The sequence below is a fragment of the Muntiacus reevesi genome, chromosome 4, assembly GCF_963930625.1.
Source record: "Muntiacus reevesi chromosome 4, mMunRee1.1, whole genome shotgun sequence".
Lineage (NCBI taxonomy): Eukaryota > Metazoa > Chordata > Mammalia > Artiodactyla > Cervidae > Muntiacus > Muntiacus reevesi.
The window spans coordinates 23962182-23989530 of NC_089252.1; the positions used below are offsets into that span (position 1 = coordinate 23962182).

The following is a 27349-nucleotide window of genomic DNA, read 5'->3' on the forward strand; positions in this document are numbered from 1 at the left end:
GGATGGGATCACCGACTCAATGGACATTGGTTTAGGTGGACTCGGGGAATTGGTGATGGACAGGGAGGCCTCGCATGCTGTGGTTCATGGGGTTGCAAAGAGTTGGACACAACTGAGTGACTGAACTGAATCACTGTGTAAATTTAAGGTATGCAGGTTCATTTGACACCTTTATATATTGGCTTCTGATTGCCATTCCGGCAATAATTTGGTGCTTCTATTTGATACATAGCATCATTTTTTTTGGTGCTGGGAATAGTGAAGTCTAGTCTCTTAGCAGATTTGATGATTATAATACAATATTGTTGCCTATATTAATGATGCTGTACATTCCATCTCTAGGGCAAATTTACTACTTGTTACAAGTTTGTACCTTTAAACAATATCTGTCCTGTCCTCACCAACCTCCATAAAAGAAAAAGGAAAAGCACCTCCATGCTCTTAGAGACCCCAAGGCTTGCCCAGACCATCTGAGCTATCAAGCAACAGTCCTGGGTTCTGAAGTCTAGTTTTACCTATTTGCTGCCAGAAATTACCAAATAAGTAAAAAATGTGGTATCTGTAGCTAAAAAATGATTATTTGATTCAAAACAAAATTTCAGTAGAAATTTTTTACTCATCTGAGTAAAATTAAATACATTGTACTTGCTACCTTCATTTTAAGTATGTTTGCAACAGGAATGTGTAACCTCAACCAGCTGAAGTTCTGAAATGGATTAATTCCCAGTCTGGTGCTGTTCACTGGAAGATCTCTTGGATTCTGAAAGCTTCGAGGAAACAAAACCCCACTTTTCCAGAGGTAAGAGTTCTTCCGGAGAGTGGCAGCCCCCTCTTGCAGTGGGCATATACTATGGGTAGAGGCTTCACAGAGCCCAGGGCTGAGACATGGGGAAAAAGCAAACTCAGACAGTAAAAGCAAAGACATTAACCATATCCTTATAACATACAGAACCAATTCTTAGGTAGCACTAGTGGGCTATCATTAGTAATTCTAATACAAATAAGAATTCAGATCCCAGTATTTCACAGCAAAGAAAAAGGCTACCTAGAGCCTGCTATACAGAGTGAAGCAAGTCAGAGAAAAATAAATATTGCATATTAATGCATATCTATGGAATCTAGACAAATGGAACTAATGAACTTATTTGCAGGAGACACAGACATAGAGAACAGACTTTGGACACAGCAGGGGAAGAAAGAGTGGCACAAATTGGTAGAGCAGTATGGAGACATGTACATTACCGTATGTAAAATAGATAGCTAGTGGGAAGTTGCAAGCTGCAGTATAAAACAGGGAGCTCAGTCTGGTGCTCTGTGATGACCTAGAGGAGTGGGAAGGGTGGGAGGTGGGAGGGAGGTTCAAGAGGGAGGGGACACATGTATACCTATAGCTGATTCATGTTGATGTATGGCAGAAACTAATACAATATTGTAAAAACAGTACCCTCTAATTAAAAGTAAATTTAAAAAGAAGAAAGTAAGAAAAAGGCTAGAAGCGCTGAGAATAAAACCCAGAAGAATCTCACTGCTGTTACCTCTGCACTGGCCCATGTTGGAGTGATCGCTCTCTGGCCCCTCAGAGACCTGGGAGAGCCGCTGCCAGTCAGCACTGTCTGCTGAACTCTGAATCATCCCACACACATTTTCCAGCTCAAAATCGCAGGACTCCATAAAGCTCAAGGAGGAGGCTACCAAAGCAACAGAAACAATTACTGACATGCAGATCTAACGCAGTAAGCTAAGTAGTAAAAACAGCTCATCTAGAAGAACTAGGAATTCTAGGGTGATGTTAAAGGGGACTCATCGCTGAGTCAGGGTGATGGTGGCTTGAAGATCTCTTGATATCTGCAAAACCAAGACAATCAATCAACTGTGAGCTCTGTATAAACTGCCTCCCTGAGTCTTGTTTATCAGATTAACTAACTGTGTTCGAAACCTGAGTCTAGCCACTTCCCTGGTGGTCTAGTGGCTAAGACTCTGTGCTCTCAATGCAGAGGGCCCAGGTTCCATCCTTAGTCAAGGAACTAGATCTCACATGCCACAACAGAGGTTGCATGCCACAACTAAGAGTTTGTGTGCTGCAACTAAGGAGCTGCAACTAAAAAGATCCTGCATGCTGTGATAAAGATCAAAGATTTCAAGTGCTACAACTAAGATCTGGAGCAACCAAATAAATACTTTGAAAAGAAAGGAATGTGCGTCTACACTCCTCTAGTTATTCAGATTAATAAACTGCAACTCAAGTTATTTGAACTTATTTATATTATGACTGTATACTTCATTTGGACTGAAAAGAGTTTTGAATATAGTTGGTCTATACATTTGAGTTAGCAACAGCTTCAGAAACTTGAAGAGGGCATGTTGTGACAGGACTCAGATGGTTTTTAAATCTGAAGCCCAGAACACACGAGAAGAAAAACGCTACTTTCATGTTGTCATTTGGGATCTGGGTGATAATCGTTTTTGGTTTTTTTTTTCCTTTTTGAACATAAAACTTCAATTATCAACCTATAATTAACTAACCATAATTTCAGAAAACCCAGCACAGAGTAGAATGTTTTCCTACAGAGCAGAAAGGAAGAGAAATCATGTCAAAGAATCTGTCACATACAGCAGTTATACAGTTGATTCAACTTTAAGACATCAGAGTCACTGAAATCCATTCGCTGGCCAATCACATCCATGAAGTCCGGGACCCTTGTTACAATTGTAGGTTCTGATCCATTTCCGAATGCAGTCTTACTGTAGTGCATCACTGAGCTATAATCATAGGGAACATTCATGGAGTCTATCACTTGATCATCATAGGAGTCAAAATTTCTTTCTTTGCCTAAATGATAAATAAAAATTTTAATTACAAAATTTAGTTTGTCTTACTCCAAAGACTGTTAACTTAGAAATAAAGACTATAATAAACATTGCACAATCTTGCTTACAACTGATGCTTGATGATATTTCAAGAGTGCTTCAAATACTCCTGTCTTGGAATAGACTATTCAAACTTAGAATAATGATACCACTTGTCATGCTGAACTTGTCTAAGGTTTCATTGCAGCTCAAAGTTGGACTTGAGCATTTGTCCTAAGGTTCTAAGAACTGCTAACGGAAAGCTATGGCTTTTCCAGTAGTCACGAATTGATGTGAGAATTGGACTATAAAGAAGGCTGAACGCCGAAGAACTGATGCTTTCGAACTGTGGTACTGGAGAAGACTCTTGAGAGTCACTTGGACTGCAAGGAGATCAAACCAATCAAAGGAAATCAAGACAGGGAAGGCTGGCATGCTGCAGTCCATGGGGTCGCAAAGAGTCAGACACGACTTAGCAACTGAATAACAACAACAACAGATAGAAAGGGTCTAAAAGGTATTGTTGAAACACTCAGTGTCACTGACTGCAATGACGAGATGTAGGTATTTTCACTGGACGGAGATGAAAACAAGAGGACTTTGGGAGGCGTGGTGGGATGGGATGGGGATGATAATGCAGGAAGGATTGACATCATCAGTGATTTCTCAGTTACTGGAATGTGTGTCGATGTATGTAAATAAATACACTTAGAGAAGATTCCTGACCACTTAGCATCACTACAAATGGGTCTGATTGTCAATGCATAAAGATGCATTATCAAATCGAGGCAGAAGCTTCTAACAAAAATAAGACATTGGAAACCCTGAAGAATGAGGCCATGGGTTGAAGCTAAGCACTTCTCTTGCTCTAGAAATCTTTTAGACTCAGCTATAGTGTCTTCCCCCAGACTCCGGGTGGGGGCAAAGGCAGGGGCAAGTAATGTGATGTTGGGATTGTGGTGTCAGGGTCCCTCAGCACAGAGCAACCCTCACTGGCCTCATTTGATAGCCATGTCATCCCTCCCCTCTCACTTCTCTGCCTCCCCATCCCCTTCACCATACCCTATGGAGGCAAGACAGATGGGGAAACAAAATGTCACTGCAGAAAACATGACTTCTAGTCGGACGTGGCTATTAAAGTCTTTCTGGGGATTTCCCTGGTGATCCAGTGGCTAAGACTCCATGCTCCCAATGCAAGAGGCCAAGGTTTGATCCCTGGTCTGGGAAATAGATCCCACATACTGCAATGAAGACCCTGTGTGACACAACTAAGACCCAGTGCAGTCAAATAAACACATTTTGGGGGAAAAAAAATCTTTCTGACTTTGAACACAAAGTCACAAAAAGTTCCAGCTATTCAACTACTACAGCATTTCCCAATATGGGCTCCAAAGGATTATACAACCAAATACTCCACACACACACACACACACACACACACACAAAGGCCATGATCAAGTCACTTTGGAAAACGCTCCTGCTGGAGATTTGCCATTTGTGTTAGTTGAGCAAAGACTCTGAACAGTACAACAGTGTAAATAGCTAAGTTCAATTTCTTTTAACCTAGGATTTCCCAAGTTAATTTGACCACAGATTCCTTTCTACAAAACACCTGTGAAAAAATTGCAGGACAGTGCTCCATAAAATACTCTTTAGGAAACACTGGTTCCTAACATCACATCCAGCTCAAACTGGGATTCTGGAAAACTGTTCCCCAATGGCCTTCAGGCACTTCAACTCTTACTGAATTAGAGCCAAATGTGCTCAGCCATGTCCAACTCTTGGTGACCCTATAGACTATAGCCCAGCAGGCTCCTTGTCCATGGGATTCTCCAGGCAAGAATACTAGAATGAGTAGCTATTCCTTCTCCAGGGGATCTTTCCGACCCAGGGATCAAATCTGTGTCTCTTGCATCTCCTGCATTGGCAGGCAGATTCTTTACCACTAGTGCCACTTGGGAAGCCCAGAGCCAAATGAAGTTAGATCAAAACATCACCGTTTTCCCATTATTAATAGACAACACCAGTGGCAGAAGAAATCACATGTTTAGAAATTCAGTATTTAAGTTTAAAACAACGTAAAACAACAAGATAAACGTACCTGAAATAATTCTGTCCCAAATTATGCTGACATAGTCATCCCGATCAGACCGTGACTGTTCATGCCAGAACCCAAGGGCATGGAGAAACTCATGTTGAACCGTTGCTATTCTGTCGCAGCCCTCTCCAATGGACAGTTGTTGCATCCTAGTAAGTTGCTTCCCCACTGAAGACCAGCAGCTGACAGGGGAGTTTACAGTACAAGGAGAAGAGGCTTAATGTAGGTTAAGGTCTTAGAGCAAAATCCTTAATGCATAATCTACCTGGTTACCTAAGATTCTAGATCTTTCACTTGTGTCTAAACACCGTGCATTTCTCCCAAAATCCAGTGAGGTATGAAAAGGCTTCCAGACCACATGATCTTTGGAGAACTTGGGCTGACACCAAATGTTAAGGAGTAAATCACCCTCCACTCAACCTGGCCTGATTTTTTCTGAATATCCCAAAATTTTTCAGATGGTCCTTGAATAAGGGTTTTATACAGATAGAGCAACCACTCAGAACTGCTGACCTTGAATCAAATAACTATCATCTTCTTAAGCAGAGTAGTAAGAGTTCTCGGACAGCAAGGAGATCAAACCAGTCAATCTTAAAGGAAATCAACCCTGAATATTAATTGAAAGAACTGATGCTGAAACTGAAGTTACAAAACTTGGGCACCTGATGCGAAGAGATTACTCACTGGAAAAGACCCTGATGCTGGGAAAGAGTGGAGACAGAAGGAGAAGAGGGTGACAAAGGATGAGCTGGTTGGATGGTATCACAGATTCAATGAACATGAACTTGGGCAAACTCTGGGAGATGGTGAGGGACAGGGAGGCCTAGAGTGCTGCAGTCCATGGGGTCACAAAGAGTTGGACATGACTGAGAGACTGAACAAGAGTTCTTGGGTTAAAATAAATTTAAATACATGTGCTCGCATGCATACAGATGGCTTTTACTTGAAGGCAGAAGTGAGGAGCATATTGGAACTTCCTTGGTGATCTAGTGGCTAAGATTCCAAACTTCCAATGCAAGGGGCCTGAATTCAATCCCTGGTCAGGGAACTAGATCCCACATGCCCCAACTAAGACCTGGTGTAGCTAAATAAGTAAATATTAAAAAAAATTTAAAAAAGAGGGGCTTCCTTGGTGCCTCAGTGGTAAAGAAACTGCCTGCCAATGCAGGAGACATGGGTTTGATCCATGGTCCAGGAAGACCCCACATACCATGGAGCAACTAGGCGCGTGCACCACGGCTATTGAGCCTGTGCTCTAGAGCCCATGTGCCAGAACTACCGATGCCTGAGTGCCCTAGAGCCCAAGTTCTGCAACAAGAGAAGCCACCGCAATGAGAAACCCACACACCAAAACTAGAAAGTAGCCCCCACTCACCACAACTAAAGAAAAGTCCATGCAGCAACAAAGACTGAACACTGCTCAACTAAATAAATAAAAGAAATAAGGAGTACAGAAACTACAAACAGGCTGAAGGTCAGAGTCTTAGGGTGGATGGCATGTGACTCCACCCTCCTTGTCTTTACAAGGTTGAGACAGTGTAGTCTGGTTTTATGGCTAGAGGGAAACTACACCCAGCAAATAGCAATGGAAGCCCCAGCCTCCCTCAAGGTTAGGGTCCAGGGCAATCACTCTGATGCAATGTCCCAGCCACAACAATTCTCCTCAGAACATTTAGAAGACAAACTCTTCAATTTACCCATTGCCCTTGAACACTGATATATAGTTGGGTTCTCCAGACCAAGGCTTGAAGTCAATGCATGATTTTAGGCGATAGCGTTCAAATGCCTTGAGGATAACCCCCCTGGCATTCATCTCTGAAGGAAGAAAGCAAACAAAAATAAACGTATTAAAATTATCACCATTGAACAATTCACCATGGAAACAGGGCCTGCAATATATTATTTATCATGAGTTAGTCCCTCTATGAAAATTTAGCATTTTATTTTTACATAACTTAGTACACAGTATCAATTAAGTATCACATGTAAATATTTGGTTTTTCTTCAGATTATCTTATTTTGCCCCCATGTATATTTCTCTAGGGCCAGTATAGTGCAGATAGCAAAAATAAAAGGGGGGGGGGGCATTTCCTTACCTCAGAGACCACATACACTCATTCACAGGCAACCAAAATGAACCATCACTGTCACATGCTTCATCTAAGAAGATATAATATATATTTAAAGGCTCGCAGCAGTTTTTAATCTGAGGACCTTGAGATGAGAGGGACCATGAATATGTTGAGATAGTATTCAAAGAATTATGTCTATACCTCTATTCATATCTTCTCAGCAAAGTACAATTTCTGGGGAAAGCATTCATAAGATTCTCAAATGAAAAAAAAAAAAAAAAGATTCTCAAATGAGTTCAGGGTCTAAAACACGAATAAGAACCATTGCTTCCAAGTTGACTGATGCTAACAGTTTAGATAGAAAAGTGCTCAAAGAAGGCAGGGGCAAGAAACCAACAAAGGTATGCAGGAAAAGAAGCTCAGAGGGCAATCTGGGGGAAGGGGCCATATCAGGTGCATATGAAGAGATGGTCACAAATCAGAGCAGGTACTGGTGAAGTGAAGGATGGTGGCTGCCAGCAGTGAGTGACAGAGAAGATGGTGTGCCTACTGGTTCCAACCAGACACACCTAAGTTCTCTCCCATCCTCACTACTTACTTTCTTCCTAAACCAGAGTCAGACATGACTGAGCAACTAACTTTATGCTTTTTATACAATTAAAACAATGAACAACTGTTAAGTTAGAAATTAAACAATTATAAAAACAACCATTCAAAAGTGAACATTGCAGGGGCAATTTCGTACATGCGTGATGTTCTTCAACACCTTGTCTGTCTAGTTCCAAAACACCTTCATCACCCCCAGAGGACACTCTGTACCCATTAAACCATTGCATTCTCTCTGTGTGGATTTTCCTATTCTGTGAAAAGTGAAAAGTGTTAGTCGCTTAATCGTGCCCAACTCCTTGCAACCCCATGGACTGTAACCTACCAGGTTCCTCTGTCCGTGGAATTTTCCAGGCAAGACTACTGGAGTGGGTTGCCATTCCCTTCTCCAGGGGATCTTCCCAACCCAGGGACTGAACCTGGGTCTCCCAAATAGCAGGCAGATTCTTTACATTCTGAACCACCAGGGAAGCCCCATTCCTATTCTAGTCCTTCCTATTTTTTTTAATTGGAGGACAATTGCTTTACAATACTGTGTTGGTTCCTGTCATACAACAACATGAATCAGCCATCAGTATACCTATGTCCCCTCCATCTAAAGCCTCCTTCCCACCACCCCTCACCCCACCCCTCTAGGTCATCACACCCCAAGCACAAGGCCCTTGTGTTATACAACAACTTCCTGCTAGCTTTCTATCCATTTACTTTTGATGCATAATCTTTGCCAATTTAATTCATCTTTGGAGTTTTGGTATTATCACAAGACCAGCTAACTGGGGAAATAAAATCGACTTTGGAGGAATATTGTAAGGTTAGCACAGAAAGAAGAGGTGAAGTTCCAAGCACAGTAGTCCCCATGGGTTTGTGGTTTCACTTTCTGTGGCTTTCGTTACCTGCCATCAACCAAAGTCCAGAAATATTAAATGGAAAACTGCAGACATAAGAGTTTGTGATCATGAAACTGCATGCCGCTCTGAGCAGCATGAGGAAACCTTGTGCCATGCACTCCATCCCGCCAGGGATTCCCCAATCTCACGTGTCCATCATCTGCTCTCAGTATCCACTCATCGACTTCATCAAGGCTCAATGACCCAGCATTGCCCAAAGCAGGACTACCCTCCTTCTGATGTGTCATCAGAAGGTCAATAGCAGCCTAACGATACATCACAACACCTACGTCATTCACCTCATTTCATTTCATGAAGTAGGCATTTCATCATGTCCCATCATCACAAGAAGGATAACACAGTTCAGTAAAATATTTGGAGAGACCACATTCACATAACTTTTATTATAGGTTATTATAATTGTTCTATTTTCTTATTAGTTACTATCTCTTACTGTGCCTAATTTATCAGTTTAACTTTATGATACATACATAGATTAGGTAAAAACATACTATATATAGGGTTTGGTACGCCCCATAGTTTCAGTCATCCACTGGAAGTCTTGGAACATATGCCCCAAGGATAAGGCGGCACTACTATAACATGAGCATTTATCAAATGTTCATGTTCTTCTATCTTCTTACATGTCCATTTCACAGGCAATTTAAAGACATTATTCAGAATGCCTCAGTCTAGGTGAAGGTAAAGAACACGGTACACATAGGACCTAAAATTCATGAATCTCTAACAGGCACTCAGAATTCAACCATTTACAATATCATACAAATGATACATGCTCAGGGTCTTCCCTCGTGGTCCTGTGGTTGAGAATTCACCTTTCAATGAAGAGGATATGGGTTCAGTCCCTGGTGGGGACTAAGATCCCACACACCAAGAGGCAACTAAGGTCTCGCGCTGCAACTAAAACCCAATGTAGCTAAATAAATATTTTTAAACTAACAATATTTTTTTAAAATAATAAGTTTTCTAAAAGTAGCTATGAAAAAATAATACATGTTTATTATAAATAAGCTAGAAATTATAAACAAAAAGAAAGAAGATTTAAAATATTACACAGAAATAACCAAGCACATTTATCATACTTTTCTTATGAATACATGTGCAATACACATATTTTTATAAACAATAAAGTCACAGCCTTCATAATATTTTATAAACTATTTTTTCACTAAACGTTCAGTCACAAAATCATATCTGATTCTTTGCAACCCCATGGACTATAGCCTGCCAGGCTTCTCTGTCCATGGAATTTCTCAGGCAAGAATACTAGAGTGGGTAGCCATTTCCTTCTCCACTTCACTAAGTAATACATCTTAAACCTTGCTTCATCATGAAATACTATTTTTACCATTTTAATAGCCACCTTATATGACTGTAACATATAAGTAACTTCCTGTTATCAAATATTTAAACTGTTTCTATATTTTCTGTATTGTAAGTATCACATTTAGATCATTACTTCATATCTAACACATTCTTAAAATAAGGGGTGATGACACTGACCACCACATGACTGTTTTTGAATTGAATGTCTAAGGATCTTGCTTGTCTGGGCCTTTTATCAAAGCTTAATGAGGCTAGTATCTATCCTGAAAATTGTTTGGAGACTCAAATAAGGGAATAAATGTGGAAACAGTGGCTGACTTTATTTTTCTGGGCTCCAAAATCACTACAGATGGTGACTGCAGCCATGAAATTAAAAGATGCTTACTCCTTGGAAAGAAAGTTATGACCAACCTAGACAGCATATTAAAAAGCAGAGACATTACTTTGTCAACAAAGGTCCGTCTAGTCAAGGCTATGGGTTTTTCCAGTGGTCATGTATGGCTGTGAGAGTTGGACTATAAAGAAAGCTGAGTGCAGAAAAATTGATGCTTTTGAACTGTGGTGTTGGAGAAGACTCTTGAGAGTCCCTTGGACTGCAAGGAGATCCAACCAGTCCATCCTAAAGGAGATCAGTCCTGGGTGTTCATTGGAAGGACTGACGCTGAGGCTGAAACTGCAATACTTTGGCCACCTGATGCAAAGAACTGACTCACTGGAAAAGACCCTGATGCTGGGAAAGATTGAGGGCAGGAGGAGAAGCGGATGACAGAGGATGAGATGGTTAGATGGCATCACCGACTCAATGAACATGGGTTTGGGTGGACTCCAGGAGTTGGTGATGGACAGGGAGGCCTGGCGTGCTGCGGTTCATGGGGTTGCAAAGAGTCGGACACGACTGAGCGACTGAACTGAACTGAAGCTACAAGGATATACTGTACAAATGAGGAATTTAGCCAATATTTTATAATGAGCAAAAATGTAGTATAACCTGTAAAAATTTTAAATCACTATGTTGTATACTTGTAACTTACATAATATTAAACATCAACTGCACTTTAATTAAAAAGCAAAAATTAAAAAAAAAAGAAACAGGTATGTAAAGCTTATATGGTTAGGACATATAAGCTTTAGGTAAAATGCAAGGCAAAAATAACCTAAGAGGTACAGTCAAATTAAAACTCACTGGGGACTTCCCTGGTAGTCCAGTGGCTAAGACTCCATGCTCCCAGTGCAGGAAGCTCGGGTTCAATCTTTGGTTAGGGAACTAGACCCCATATGCCACAACTAAGAATTTGCATGCTGCAATTTAAAAAAAGATCCCGCATGCCCCTGTGAAGATAGAAGATCCCATGTGCTGAAACAAAGACCTGGTGCAGCCAAATTTAAAAAGAAAAAAAAAAAACAACTCACTGGTCTTTCATGGAACACAGGAGAATACAGTTTTATATATATAAAGTTTTAAACATGTATATATATATATGTATGTATATATATATATGTGTGATTTTGAAACAAAAGTATTTTTAAACTTTTAATCAAAAGATTAAAACCAAAAATAAATATTTAAATAAGGAGAGGTTAGTAAAAGTACAAACGTTCAGCTATAAGATAAATAAGGCCCAAGGATCAAATGTAAAACATGGTGTTATAGTTGATAGCACTGTATTGCACAATTGAAATTTGCTAAGAGAGTAGAACATAAATGTTCTCACACACACGCACAAGAAAAATACGTGAAGTGATGGATGTGTTAGCTAACTCAATGGGGGAATCCTTTCACAATGTATACACATGTCAAATCACTACAATGTATACCAAATATCTAACAATTTCATGTCAATTATACCTCAATAAAGCTGAAAAAAAATTTATATTTTAATAAAGTGTTTCAGATCCCCGTCAATTCCGAAAGTCAATGGACATCATTTTCTCCTCATGTTACACAACTCTTCATAGCTTCTAATTCTATGAATGACTGTTGCTTGGCTTTTTCTACCCTACTCTTGGCTTTTCATTTGTTTATGGCCAGTCTTGCCCTCTCAAAAACTTCTATCAGATCTTCCATCTATATCAATTCCAAAAAGTTGCTCTCCCAGGCTGAATTCCACTCTGCCATCTAACTCAATACAATCTTCCTGGATCATCCAGAAAGATCCATTATCTATGGTGTATGTGTGATATGCAAGGTACCAGTGAAAAACTCATCCATACCCATGGTTTCAACCATCTCCCATACCCTTAGCAACTCCCTGTTAGATCTATCTTGAATGACCAAACCAGACACCAAGACATCATATGATGTCTCCACCACAGTGAGCTTGAAGCATTTCAAATTCTGCATGCCAAAAAGCAATTTCCACCATACTTCTCCATCTCACCCTCTTCAAGACATATTCCCTATTCTTGTTAAAGTCATTACCATCCACCCAGTCACCTAAGAACGAATCCTGGGCACTAGCCCCTCTTTCCCTAGACCCACCTTCTTCTTGATCTCTCACAGTCAATCACTGAATCTAATTGCTTCCTAAGGTTCTCTTAGAATGATTCACTCTTGTCTATCATCACTGAGAGAGTCTTGGTTTAGAAACGTTTTAATCCTTCTCTGAATTTCTTCAACAGTCTAACTGATCTCCCTACTCTTTTTCTGCCCCACTGATAATACATCTTCTGGACTGCAACAAGAGTGATAATGATCTCATTTCTGCACTAAAACCTTTGGTGGTTCCACATGACCCTTGGTATACACACCAAGTTCTTTAACACAGGAAAGACTCAAGGCTGGATTCTGCCTACCTGTTCAAATTCATTATCTCCCCACTATCAACCTAATTCTAACCAGTGATTTTCTCCTTTCCCCATGCCTTTGCACACAGTGATCTGTCTGCTTAGAGCATCCTTCGCTTGCTGTCAGCGGCTGCACTAGCCCACACAGTGCCTTAGAAAGAAGCACCTCGCTGTATACCAGAAACTAACACAATATTATAAATCAAACATACTTTAATTAAGAAGGAAGGAAGGAAGAATGGAAAGAGAGAAGGAAGAAATAGGCATCAAATCTGAGCAGATACTGCCAGTACTGTCTTGGTAGGTGGATGAACAGCACTTCGTTCAAAGAGATGAATGCCTCTTGATGAATATGATGCAAACTTAATTTCAGTCCCACTTGCCCCCCTCCCCAGACACCCATGTGTGGAGTACAACTTGCACAAGCTTCACAGCAGCCCTACTGCACAGGGTCACTTGCTCCCTATTGTATATGCCTTTATATCTAGTTTGAGTTAAATGTCCTCCAGTGGGCTCCCATAGCTCTTTGAACATATCAGTCATAATATGTATTCCATTCTATATAATTAGCTTTTGATTTATAATTATTTCTACTGAAATGAGGTTTCCTAGCTTGTGCTAGTGAAAAAGAATCTGCCTACCAATGCAAGAGATGCAAAAGACACAAGTTCAATCTCTGGGTCAGAAAGATTCCCTGGAGTAGGAAAGAGCAACCCACTCCAGTATCTTGCCTCGAGAATTCCATGGACAGAGGAGCCTGTGGGCTACAGTCCTTGGGGTCGCAGAGCTGGACATGACTGAGCACACACACTGAAACATATGATGTTAGTCGCTCAGTCATGTCCAACTCATTGTGACCCCATGGACTGTATAGCCCACCAGTCTCTTCTGTCCATGGGATTTCCCCAGCTAGAATACTGGAGTGGGTTGCCATTTCCTCCTCCAGGGGATCTTCTAGACCCAAGGATCCAACCCTGTCTCCAGCATCTCCTGTATACAGGTAGATTGTTTACCGCTAAGCCACCGGGGAAGCCCAAATAAATGATACCTAAGCGAAAATTTCCCAAATGGCAGTTCCTAAACTGATGCTGGTCAGTGATATCATTTTTACTAATCCATGGGTAAAATGAGAATTTTGTTTAGTGTTTTCCATGACAATAAATTTCTAATACAGAAAACTTGCCCCTTCTTTTGGATTAGATTTTTCTGACTTTTTAGTATTAAAGCATTAATTACTTTATAAAAAGAGGATGATAAAAAGAAAGTGAGTTCTTATTAAATTCCTGACTTGGCAAAATAAAATGTTAGTAAAATAATAACAGTTCCTAGAGTTTTGTTTGTTTGTTTGATGCTTGTTTTTCAGTCATGAGTGAGATCTGAACATCGATGAAGTCTCTCCTTTAAAATAAAGACTATCTTTTGAATCTTTATGTTCCAACTGTCCAGTACAGAGTAAGCGCTCCGTAAACCTTGGCTGAATTAATCCGTTTACTGGTCAAAGTGAAAGCTGCTCAGTCACATCCAACTCTTTGCGACCCCATGGATTATACAGTCCATGGAATTCTCCAGGCCAGAATACTGGAGTGGGTAGCCGTTCCTTTCTCCAGGGGATCTTCCCAAACAGGGATCAAACCGAGGTCTCCCGCATTGAAGGTGGACTCTTTACCAGCTGAGCCACAAGGGAAGCCCTTTACTGGTCAAAATTCAGCAAATATTTCATACAAAATCATTTAGGTTCTGTTCATTCTTCATTTTGCTGATTTATTTTTACATAAGTGTATTTAGGCAGGCTACAATCCATGGGATCACAAAGAGTCAAACACAACTGATAATGCACACACACACACACTTAGCCACACAAAGCAACAAACAAAACGCTTAATGGCCATGTGAGTCTTCCCTTGAAAATACCGTCATCCTATTCTGTTAGGAACATACATTATTTGTGCACACTCCAAATTTCATACTAACCCAAGCTATCATCTAGAACATATGGAATAGTATGAGGCCACCTATATCTTTCTCCAACGATGGCATTTCTTTCTTGTATCTGTCAAAAATAAGTGGGAAAGGAGTCATTGAAGGTATTAGTCAAAAATTATGAAACAAGCAATAGTTAACCCAGAAATAAAAGAAGTTTTAAGCTTTCCCAAGCAACCTAATGACTTCCCTGTAGCTCAGTGGTAAAGAATCTGTCTGCCAAAGCAGGAGACTCAGGTTCAATCCCTAAGTCAGGAAGATCTCCTGGACAAGGGAATACCCACTCCAGTATTCTTGCCTGGAGAATTCCATGGACAGAGGAGACTGGCGGGCTATACAGTCATGAGGTCGCAAAAGAATCTAGACAGGTTTAGGAACTAAATAAAAACAAGGCTGTCCGTGTGTGTATGCACGTACACATGTCTGTATACACATACTTTTATCATATCATAACAAAAGTTTTAGGAGGAAAGCACTAACTTCTCTTTTTTAATAAGGAGAATGACAAGCATTAATATTTCCTTTAATCTTATTTCACTTCAATTATCCATACTTTTACATATCCTTTTAAGTGTTAGTGCAAGTATATATGCCCAAAACATCAGAGTTTGGAGCAGAAAAATGTTTACTGCAGGGCCAGGCAAGGAGACGAGTGGCTCAGGCCCCTCAAAACCCCTAACTACCTGAAGGGTTTTGGCAAAGCATTTGTAAAAGCCAGATGAGTGAGAGGGAGGCACAGGATATGTGATCAGTTCATTCATAATTCTATGATTACCTGATGGGAAATCATTAATTACTATCATTAACTTTGTTGATGAAGTTGAAGAAGGAACCATGCAAAATCATGTAAATAATGATTGATGTAAAACTGGACTACAAATATGGTAGATTCATAGACTAGTTTCCTGTACTAAAGATTTAAAAACATACAAGAAAGAAGTGATAGCAAAACTTCAATCATCTTGATCTCACAATATGAGAAAAAGTTCCACATGAGCTATACCAAAGTTTGCAAAAAATTAAAATATTGAAATTTTTGGAATAGAAAACATAATATTTCATTAATGTATTCATCCAGTCAATGAAATGAACACTGTTCAAGAGAAAAAATATCCATTGGTAACAAAAGTACCAATGTCTCTACATTTCTCAGGCTCTAGTGGAGGAGACAAATGGCATGTAAGAAAAAGTTTAAACAGGATCTATTTAATAGTAGCAGGGGAAATAAAAAGGGAGATGCGAACAAGAATAAAGGAATTGGGGGGAGAGAATTAGATAAAGTGGTCAGGACAGGACTCTTTGAAAGGATGACATTGAAGGTGAAATGAGAGTGATAAGAAAGAGCCAGACTTGAAAGGTCCTTTGGACATCACCTGAAGAACTATGGACGGAGGTTTGTGACGTTGTACAAGAGGCAGAGATCAGGACCATATCCGAGAAAAAGAAATTTAAGAAGGCAAAATGTTTATCTGAGGAGGCCTTACAAACAGCTATGAAAAGGAGAGAAGTGAAAGGCAAAGGAGAAAAGGAAAGATACACCCATATGAATGCAGAGTTCCAAAGAATAGCAAGGAGAGATAAGAAAGCCTTCCTCAGTGATCAATGCAAAGAAATAGAGGAAAACAATAGAATGGGAAAGACCAAAGATCTTTTCAAGAAACTAAGAGATACCAAGGTAATTTTTCATGCAAAGATGGGTACAATAAAGGAAAGAAATGGTATGGATCTAACAGAAGCAGATACTAAGAAGAGGTGGCAAGAATACACAGAAGAATTATACAAAAAAGATCTTCATGCCCCAGATGATCGTGATGGTGTGATCACTCACCTAGAGCCAGACATCCTGGAATGTGAAGTCAAGTGGGCCTTAGGAAGCATCACCACGAACAAAGCTAGTGGAGGTGATGGAATTCCAGCTGAGCTATTTCAAATTCTAGAAGATGATGCTGTGAAAATGCTCTACTCAATATGTCAGCATATTGAGTACAAATTTGGAAAACTCAGCAGTGGCCACAAGACTGGAAAAGGTCAGTTTTTATTCCAATCCCAAAGAAAGGCAATGCCAAAGAATGTTCAAACTACCACACAATTGCACTCATCTCACAAGCTAGCAAAGTAATGCTCAAAATTCTTCAAGCCGGACTTCAACAGTACGTGAACCAAGAACTTCCAGATGTTCAAGCTGGATTTAGAAAAGGCAGAGAAACCAGAGATCAAATTGCCAAGATCCATTTGATCATTGAAAAAGCAAGAGAGTTCCAGAAAAACATCTACTTCTGCTTTATTGACTATGCCAAAGCCTTTGACTGTGTGGATCACAACAAACTGTGGAAAATTCTTCAAGAGATGGGAATACCAGACCACCTGACCTACCTTCTGAGAAATCTGTATGCAGGTCAAGAAGCAACAGTTAGAACTGGACATGGAACAACAGACTTGTTCCAAATCAGGAAAGGAGTACATCAAGGCTGTACATTGTCACCCTGCTTATTTAACTTACATGCAGAGTACATTATGTGAAATGCCAGGCTGGATGAAGCACAAGCTGGAATCAAGATTGCCGGGAGAAATATCAATAACCTCAGATTCACAGATAACACTACCCTTATGGCAGAAAGTGAAAAGGAACTAAAAAACCTCTTGATGAAAGTGAAAGAGGAGAGTGAAGAAGTTGGCTTAAAACTCAACATTCAGAAAACCAAGATCATGGCATCTGGTCCCATCACTTCATGGCAAATGGATGGGGAAACAGTGGAAACAGTGGCTGACTTTATTTTGGGGGGCTCCAAAATCACTGCAGATGGTGATTGCAGCCATGAAATTAAAAGATGCTTACTCCTTGGAAGAAAAGCTTTGGCCAACCTAGACAGCTTATTAAAAAGCAGAGATATTACTTTGCCAACAAAGGTCCATCTAGTCAAAGCTATGGTTTTTTCAGTGGTCATGTATGAATGTGAAAGTTGGACTATAAAGAAAGCTGAGCACTGAAGAATTGATACTTTTGAACTGTGGTGTTGGAGAAGACGCTTGAGAGTCCCTTGGACTGCAAGGAGATCCAACCAGTCCATATAAAGGAAATCAGTCCTGAATACTCAATGGAAGGACTGATGTTGAAGCTGATACTACAATACTTTGGCCCCCTGATATGACAAGTTGATTCATTTGAAAAGACCCTGATGCTGGGAAAGACTGAAGGCAGGAGGAGAAGGGGACAACAAAGGATGAGATGGTTGGATCGCATCACCGACTCAGTGGAGATGAGTTTGAATAAACTCTGGGAGTTCTGTTGGATAGGGAAGCCTGGTGAGCTGCAGTCCATGGGGTTGCAAAGAGTCGAACATGACTGAGCAACTGAACTGAACTGAACTTGGAAAGATCATTCGAGACAGAGGAAACAGTCATTGTTCTACTGTGAGGTGGGTATATGCTTGGTATCACTTGCATGTTTGAGGCCAGTGTCCTAATGAGATGAGATTAAAGAAGAGAAGAGATGGGAGGAAAGGTAGGCAGGAGTTAAATCGTGCAAGGTCCTGGAGGCTGTGGGTCAATCTGGATTTTATTCTAAATACAAGAGAAAGCCATTGAAGAGTCTCAAGGTGGGAAGTAAAAAGGTGGCATTGCTAATTTAAAAGATCACGTTGCTGTGGAGGACAGGGGACAGGGACAGAGTAGAAATGATTCTAGGAGATCCACATTTGAAGTAGATTAATTGAAGAAAAGTGGATTCTTAGGAGTATAGATGCACTGGAGATAGAAATGTTAGAACTTACTGAAGGAGAGGATGGCAAGGTGAAGAAAAGGGAAGAAGCAAAGGTGACTCCTGGATTTTTCACTTATTATTCAGTGGAGTGGGGAGAGGGAGTGGTGATGACTTTACTAAGAGGGAAAACTGGAGAGGGACAGCTTTCATGGGAAACCAGAGTTGAATTGAGGACACATTATGTTGAGGTATCTCGTAAATATTCCAATGGAACTGATGGATTAGCATCAGGATAGACAGTTGGGAACTTGGGGGAAGGAACGAACCAGAGTTATATGTTTGGAGTCACCAGCATAGAGGTGACATTTAAAGCCCTGACACAGGATCGGATCAAGAAGGGGAGAAGAGCAGACCAAGGACTAAACCTCAAACACTGTAGCTCTGTTTCTTGAGTTGAAGTTCATATGGGGGTTGAGGGATGTTTAAACATGATACCTGTGTTTATCTGTCTGCTATGATGGCAAGGTAAGAACCAGTACTCTTTATGAATATTTTAGGAGGATCTTTACGTGGCAACACTATTCTCAGCTGTCGGAGTAAAAGTCACAAAATCTCTCTCTTATGATAAAAAGCCAGATCCATTAAATTTACCAATTCAATTTAATTTTGCTTCAACTAGCTTTAATCAGTGAGGCTCTATTTAAAAACAAAAATATCATGTGTGCTTATGTTCAGTCATGCCCAACTCTTTGTGACCCCATGAACTATAGCCCACCAGGCTCCTCTGTCCATGGGATTTCCCAGGCAAGAATACTGCAGTGGGTTGCCATGCCCACTTCCAGGGTGTCTTCCCAACCCAGGGATCAAACCCAGGTCTCCCACATTGTGGGCAGTTTCTTTACCATCTCAGCCACCGGGGAAGTTCATGAATACTGGAGTGGGTAGCCTATCCCTTCTCTAGGGGATTTTCCTGACCCACAAACTGAACCAGAGTCTCCCACATTGCAGGTGGATTCTTTACCAGCTGAGTTACCAGGGAAGCATTGCAATAATGCAAATCAATTAGATAAAAAAAAAAAAAGAAAGAAAGAAAATCAATTAGATCAGTAAGAACAAAGCATGCAAGATGAGTGACAGTCTTCAACCGCAAAGAATCTGAGTAATGAATGATGAAGATACCATTATGTGAATCCCTTAGCACATAATGTATTCATTGACTAAATGTGGCAAATATGATCCTACGCCCTTAGAGACAGTTGGGTTTAACAAAGCCCACACTGCTCCATCATTGTCAGGTACTTGATTTCAGCTTGCAGTGATTAACTGAAAGCTCTTCCTTACATTGTTTCAACTCACCTCATCAAGTATGATGTCTCCCTCAAAAAGATCCAGTCCCAGATCTAAGAAGGAAGATAAAAGTTTTTGTTAGCAAATTGGATTCAAACTCCCCACTTAATAAAGAATGTAAAATTAAAAATCCACAAACCTTCATTGATATCAAATATATCCCGGTCAAGTCCATTATCTACATCTTTAACAAAAATAACAAAAACACATTGAATGTTGTGTTTATGAAAGAAGAAAATCTTTATCAACCACTGATTAGAAGTAAGCAAGTTTCTTTTGTCTCAGATAAAAGAGTACCATGCTCTGATTCAATATACATTGATTGATTGGTTGATTGATTGAGAACCTCCCTTGAGTCAGGCTTGGGGCTATGGAGTTTTACACACATATGCTCTTGTTTTATCCATGTCCCTTAAAAAATGACAACTTCGGGAATAAGAAATTGGTCACTCCATATAATATTAATTTGAAAGATTAGATTAGATGACCATATAGGAAGCAAATGTTTACACAAGGTAAACTCAGTTCAATCAATCCATACATGTATATTCCTTGCTAATAGTGTACCTTGGAACTCTCAAGCAAAATTCCTAATCTATATTTGAATTATTCTTAAGTTTCAAAAGGTAGATAATATGGCCAAGTCTCTAAGTGTACAACTGAATAGGAAGGACATCAGGTTCATCTGATTTGGCACAAAGATAGCAAAAATAATAATAGTAGACATTTATGGGATGCCAATATGTCAGTCACTATGTTTGGACTTTCTTATACCATCATCTATTTTTTTTTTTTTTTTTTTGCTGAGTATGTGGAATCCCTGAGCAGAAACAATAAAATGTTCTTCAATAAATCAAAAGAAGCCAGTGCTTGATCAAAGTTCAGTGCAAGCATGCATTGTGCTTAGCATGAAGTGTGTCCTCAGTTCTCCTGTTCTGTTGTTCTATTATTCACACGACCTTCTTTTACTATGTGTGCGGTGCCCTGCTCAGTCCCATAGGGCAAAACTCAAAATAGACTCACCAAAGATTTCTGGAGTTGGCTGGGAAACAAACACATAAAAAAATGATATTATTATGATGTCTGTGACATAATAGTCTTATTGATTCCAATTTCCATCTAGCCATCTGTGGGGTTTTGTTTTTTCCTTAATATTATGGATTAGTTCCTGGCATGTATTCAAGAGAACTAAATCAGAGTCTAAGATAACTTTTTGACCCAAGGGTCTTCTCGTTTCATATAAAAAATGAAACAGTCTGTTGTATGAATTTGAAGGGGTGAAGCAAGAAGCCAAGTTCTCAAATTCAAAAGAAGGCAGAACATGAGTCCTGCCCTCCAATAAGTGTTCACATTAAACATGATTTTCTAAAGAATTCATGGAGCTTCATTTGAAAAATCTAATGACTTATTCTAGGCATTAAAACATTATGATGATGCTTTAAACAGAAAATTTTATTGAAGACCTCATTAACCATGGTTTAATTTCACATTTCACTCAAGACTCTGTCTTCAAAGTCAATACCAAATACTTCAGAAAAAAAAAAATCTATGGCTATACTTTGCACATGAAAAAAACAAACTGAAAATAGATTCTCTACAAGTGACCAAATGAAGGGCTCCTCAGTGGCTCAACGGTAAAGAATTCATCAACAAAGGCAGGAGACACAGGAGACACAGGTTTGATGCCGGGTTCGGGAAGATTCCTGGAGGAGGAAATGACAACCCAGTCCAGTATTCTTACCTGGAAAATGCCATGGACAGAGAAGCCTGGTGGGCTATAGTCCATGTGGTCGCAACGAGTGGGACACAGCTGAAGCAAGTGGGCAGCTGCAGACTAAATGAAACCCAGACCACATACCCAGTGGAGAAAACTAAGTAAACCTGAGATTTCATAATGAAGTCCAGTTTAAAAAGCTCATGGACTTGTAGACAGTAGGTCTGGCTTTTATTTCTGCTTCTACCAATTACCAGCAAGTCAGTTCACCTCCCTGGTACTCAGATACTTGGAGTATCTGTACAATGTGGTCAGTGCTGGCTTTCTGGGTATTATGACAGTTACATGATGTAATGTGAAACAATGTGGCAAACTATAATAAAATGTCATACAAATGTAAGGGACAATTTTATTTAAATACAGATTACCTGTAGGTACTAGAATCTCCATGCTAGAATCAATTGGGGTATCTGGCAAGCAGTGAGGGTAAATAGGTTGGATGGTGACCACGCTTTTTTATATTAATTAGTGTCTTGATTGTCTCACACCTTGGCCATACACAGGCACACCCTCACAGACGAATGCCAACACACCCGCCGAAAAAAACATTACCAAGCATTCATTCATAATTACAGTTTTAATGAGTCTCCCATGGTATCTCTTGTTCTCACTGCGGTAGTTCTGTTCACAGAATATTGGCTTAACATAATAATTGTTATTTAAAAATCACAACTAAAGATTCTCCCCAGGCATCTGACACTTCATTAAAAACCTCAGTAATGGTTACCAGGGGGTGTTGGAGGGGGAGATAAATCGGGAGATTGGGATTGACACGTACAAACCACTTATATAAAATAGGTAACTAATAAGGACCTGCTGTATAGCACAGGGAACTCTACTCAATACTTTGTAATGGCCTATATGGAAAAAGAATCTTTAAAAAAAAGAATTTAAAAGAGTGGATTATATGTATAACTGATTAACTTTGCTGCATACCTAAAACTAACACAACGTTGTAAATCACCTACACTCCAAAAAAATAATAAATAAAACCTCAAGTTGGTTTGTGGCACCAACTACTTGTCATTGTAGAAAGACTGGTCTAACCTGATGAAGAAGAAGACATTCCACGCTACAAAACTTAAGTATTGGCTGTGCCCATGACATTCATTATTCACTCTGTCACATCTCACATTCCTATAACAGCAATACATATCACATTCCTTAGTAAAAACAGAATGATTTTCAAATTTCCATCTTATCGTAAGAAAACTTGTTACACAACAATGAAACTGCAGAGAAAACGCAATTTTATCTCATGTCCCTTCTTATCCTCTGGGGCGTCTTCCTCTCACTCCCGTCTGCCTGCCCCTGCTCACCAAAAAAAAAAACACAAATAAACAAAAAGACAAAAAACATTTAATTTCATTAACATTTTGAAATTCCTTAAAAAACAAAAAACAAACAGGTTGTTCTTTAGTAATCAGTATCAACTATCCCCAGTTTTTCTAATTTTTTTCCCTACTTTGTTTCCTTACCAAGCCAGAAACCAAGAGGAGGGCAGCAGAGCACAGAAACCAAGGCAGATACCAAGAATTCATGCTGTCACTTCCAGCTGAAAGCTGTGAACTATGAAATTCAGCATAGCATTTACTTTTTTTTTTTTTTTTTTTTTTTTTTTTTTTTAGCATTTACTTTTTAAAAGGCAAACATCATAAGGTATAGCCTTTGATCTTAATGATCCTTCTGGCAGGTCAGCCGACTGCCATAGTAATACCTCCAATCAAAAAGTTAAAGTCCAAATCCTTAGCACAGCTCTGCAGAGCTCATTGGTTGTTTTTTTGTAGGTTTTTATTTCCCCTGTGTCAACATTCAATAGCCAAGCGCCTGAGAACTGTTAACGAAATAAGTTCTCTAATGTGCAATACTGAGCCCCAAGATTATTAAGTGCCGCTTGAGAACAATAATACCAAGTTAATTTCTAATCTCAATCTTTCAAATGTAAACATCTGTGAAGTTCTTTCTGCTTTTCTAGCCCTGAGCTGCTTTAATATATCTAGTTATGTCCATCACTGTTTGTTGTTCATTCATTTAATAAAAATGTATTGATTTGTAATACAAAATCCATTAATATCCTAGAAATTTGGCTTACTTGACATTTACATCTAAAGTAGCAAAACAGCAACACATGTCCCTCATGAATATTCCCATCAAACAAAGTCAAGAGAACACTGAAAAACCAATGTTTCCAACCCATCTCTCAGTTCTTGCTCATTTTTTCTTCTTGGGGTAATTTCTCTTTAGAGACAATCTGCTCTCTCATTTCGCAGAGTTTCACTCTCAACTTAAGTGTGATGTAGGATAACACTTTTGAAATGTGAATTTTCTCTCCTCAGTATTTTCTTCATTCAAGACAGGTCTTAGCCGCATTCTGCGCTAATAAAAAAAGATCGGAGGACTTCCCTGGTGGCTTAGTGGTAAAGAATCCACCTGCCAGTGCAGGAGACATGGGTTCAATCCCTAGTCCAGGAAGATTCCATGTGCCACTGGGCAACTACACCCATGTGCCACAACTACTGAGTCCAAGGCCCTAGAGCCTGTGCTCTGCAACAAAAGAAGCCAGTGCATGAGAAGCCCTTGCATCACAGCTAGAGAGAAGCCTCCCTTGCTGCAACTAGAGAGAAGCCTCCCTTGCTGCAACTAGAGAAAAGCCCGTCAGCAACGAAGACCTAGCACAACCATAAATAAATAAAGGATATGAAAAGACATGATGCATAGACAAAAGATTTACTTTGTGAGGGGAGGATTCTTTGTGAATATAAGCAATCAACCCACCCTCTGAGAATAGGAAAAGAGTTAAAAGGGAAAGTTAAAGATGGTGGGGATGATCAATTTCTCACTTGTTCCTGCGGAACACGCAGATAGTTTGTGAGATCCAAAATCAAACACACCTATTTCCTGGTGAGAGATCCAAGGGAACAAAAATGCTCTACAAAAGAAGTCATGTCTTCAGTGTGTGTGTCTGTTGGTCTCTCAGTTGTGTCCGGCTCTTTACAACCCCATGGACCATAGCCTGCCAGGCTCCTCTGTCCTTGAAACTCTCCAGGCAAGAATACTGGAGGGGTCGCCATTCCCTTCTCCAGGATATCTTCTCAACCTAGGGATAGAATTCAGGCCTCCTGCACTGTGGGCAGACTCCTTACTGTCTGAGCCACCAGTGGAGGAGAATAAATCCTCTGAGGCCAAGAGTGCCCACAATTAACAAAGAAAAGGACCAGGTCTGATGGGTCATGTGGATAGGAATGTCTCCACAGCAGACTGCACATAATGACAGCCAGCCCAGACAGAGGGATGGAAGTTTCAGAGGATGCTTGTGAAGATAGATGACATCAGGAGCAGATGGGGCCTTGGCTGTTAAGTTTAGGCACAAGCTCCTTTCTTAGGGGTAAAAGAAATCTTGAATTCGCTACAATTAAATGTCTCCACTTGTATGGATAGGGACCTAAAATGATAACTTCGTTTACAAAAAACTAAAGGCATTTATTACATGTGTCTGTTTTGTGAGCCAAGACGTGAAGCTGAGACTCCTGACTGCATTCCATGTGTGTCGGGACAAGCCGTTCACATTTGAAGTTAGGGAACTAGAAGCAGGAAGAGAGGAGGCAGCAGCATCCTAGGACTGATGGAGTCTGTTTTGAACCCTAATTATTAATACAACAAACAGACATAGCCTCGCCACGAATCTCACAGAGTTGTAGAGGCACAGCTGAAATCCAACTATAACGTGTTTTGACAACAATTAATGGATAGCTTTTACATTTCCTTCTTTCTGGGATTGTCAGTGATATTCTTTAATGCAGAAATTATACTTGACCTGGTCTAACACACCTGCGGTTTTATCCTGCCCCCTAGGAAAATTTTTCAAGCTCATCTCAGAACCTGCAGTCAGATCCTGGGAAAACATCTGTCTCTGGTTCTTGGTCCTCCCCTGGTCTTCCTTTCTCCCAGGTAGTATGGAAGGAACAGGGATTCATAAACAGGGAATCCTGTGCTTGAGATTCTCAGCCTTATGAATTGTTCTGAAAGCATCTGAAACCATTGGGAAATCATACTTATCTTAGGAATGTATTTCTATACATCCTCAGGGAATATGAGTTCATTCTAGACCTGAGAGTAGCAGACCATGAGTAAAGAACTTCCTAACAAGAAATAGAGAGATTGCAACAAAGATTCAAAAGACTTTGTATCTTCCTTCTTGTGATACCTGTTTCCTTCACTTGATTTTCCTTTCAGAAAAAAAATTTTTTTCAAAACAGACTCATACATACAGAGAACAAACACACGGTTACCAGAGGAGACAGAGTGAGGGGAGTAAAGAAACAGATGAGAGAGATTAAGAAATACAGACTTCCACTTGCAAAATAAATGAGTCATTTGTATGAAGTGTACAATTCAGGGAATACAGTCAGTAACTATGTCATATCTTTGTCTGGTGACAGATGGTGACTAGACATGTAGTGGTGAACATTTTGAAATGTATAGAAATACTGAATCACGATGTTGTACAACAGGAACTAACATAGTGTTGCAGGTCACAAACAAACAAACACATTCATAGAAAACAAGATCAGATTTTCAGTTCCTAGAGGCAGGAGTGGGGGAGGGAAATTGGATGAATACAGTAACAAGGTACAGACTTCCAGTCATAAGATAAAAAAGATCCACTCACTTTCTGAGACGGTTCACATCCTGTCCATGGAATATGTATCTCTCTAGATAAACTTTCACTTAAAAAGAGATAATAAGCTCCTTCTCCGGTAAGTGGCCTGAGCTGACCCCTAAAAATGGTGCGCTATTCACTCGACCCAGAAAACCCCACAAAATTATGCAAATCAAGAGGTTCAAATCTTTGTGTTCACTTTAAGAACACTTGTGAAACTGCCCAGGCCATAAAGGGTATGCATATCCAAAAAGCCACCAAGTATCTGAAGGATGTCACTTTAAAGAAGTGATGTGTGCCATTCTGTCGTTACAGCGGTGGAGTTGGTAGGTGTGCACAGGCCAAACAGTGGGGCTGGACAGTGAAAGGCTGTTGCTGAACGATCAGACGCCAGGATTCTTGGCCTCCGGAGGAGACAAATTCAATCTGGGGCCAGAGACGAGGCTGGATGGCTCAGAGCTTTTGTGTAATAAAGTTTTATTAAAGTATAAAGGAGATAGAGAAAACTTCTAACATAGGCATCGGAAGGGGGCAGAAAGAGTACCCCGTTTCTAGTCTTCAGCTGGATGTTATATAGTCACTAGCAGTCTGTTAATGAAAAGAAAGGAATGTCTTAAAATTTAGAATGGCACCAGATAATTCATCCCTGGCCTTAAACGTTTGACTTGAATCTTGTAGAAGGGCAGATTACGAAGCAAATAGTTTCGTTTACATAGATTAGGGGAACAATATCTGAGTAAGTAGGTTGGGCCACTTGGTGGAACTTACAGAGTCTGGGGTAAATTAACATATCTTAAGACAAACATTTCCATAAGAAAAAAAAATGTATTGGTTAACTCAAGGTTTGAAAATAGTTAGCTTCAGGTGAAACCAGGTGTCATGGCAAGACAGCATTTTAAGAGAAACCTCCTTTCAAATCTGTACAGAGGAGAAAAAAAAATATAGCTAGTTTGTTTCTTCCTGCTGCTTAATAGAGATAAAAATGCCTGGCACTTGCAGCCTATTTCTTCCGTTTGGAGACCCCTGGGCTTCCTGCCTGTTACCCTCTCAGACGCAGGGTCGGTGGCCCAAAAAGAGTGCTGAATTTTTACTACACATGCTCAAAAATGCAGAGAGTAATGCTGAACTTAAGGGCTTAGATGTAGATTCTCTGGTCATTGAGCACATCCAAGTGTACAAAGCCCCCAAGATGCGGCGCAGGACTTACAGAGCTCACAGTCGGATCAACCCTTACCTGAGCTCTCCCT

The 27349-nt window shown here is 40.0% G+C and overlaps 1 protein-coding gene across 1 annotated transcript in view; it reads right to left on the reverse strand.

Annotated features, from left to right (window-relative positions):
* MEP1B (meprin A subunit beta) overlaps window positions 1-22983 on the reverse strand; it is a 34070-nt gene extending 11087 nt beyond the window's left edge. Inside the window, exons 1-9 of the mRNA XM_065935131.1 lie at window positions 22921-22983; window positions 20692-20710; window positions 19808-19852; window positions 19678-19721; window positions 14613-14691; window positions 6643-6760; window positions 4949-5127; window positions 2612-2830; window positions 1536-1688 (exon numbers count right to left, since the gene is read on the reverse strand). Coding sequence (XP_065791203.1) covers window positions 1536-1688; window positions 2612-2830; window positions 4949-5127; window positions 6643-6760; window positions 14613-14691; window positions 19678-19721; window positions 19808-19852; window positions 20692-20710; window positions 22921-22983 — 919 coding nt within the window. The remainder of the gene's footprint in view (window positions 1-1535; window positions 1689-2611; window positions 2831-4948; window positions 5128-6642; window positions 6761-14612; window positions 14692-19677; window positions 19722-19807; window positions 19853-20691; window positions 20711-22920) is intronic.
* Window positions 22984-27349: the final 4366 nt, after the last annotated feature.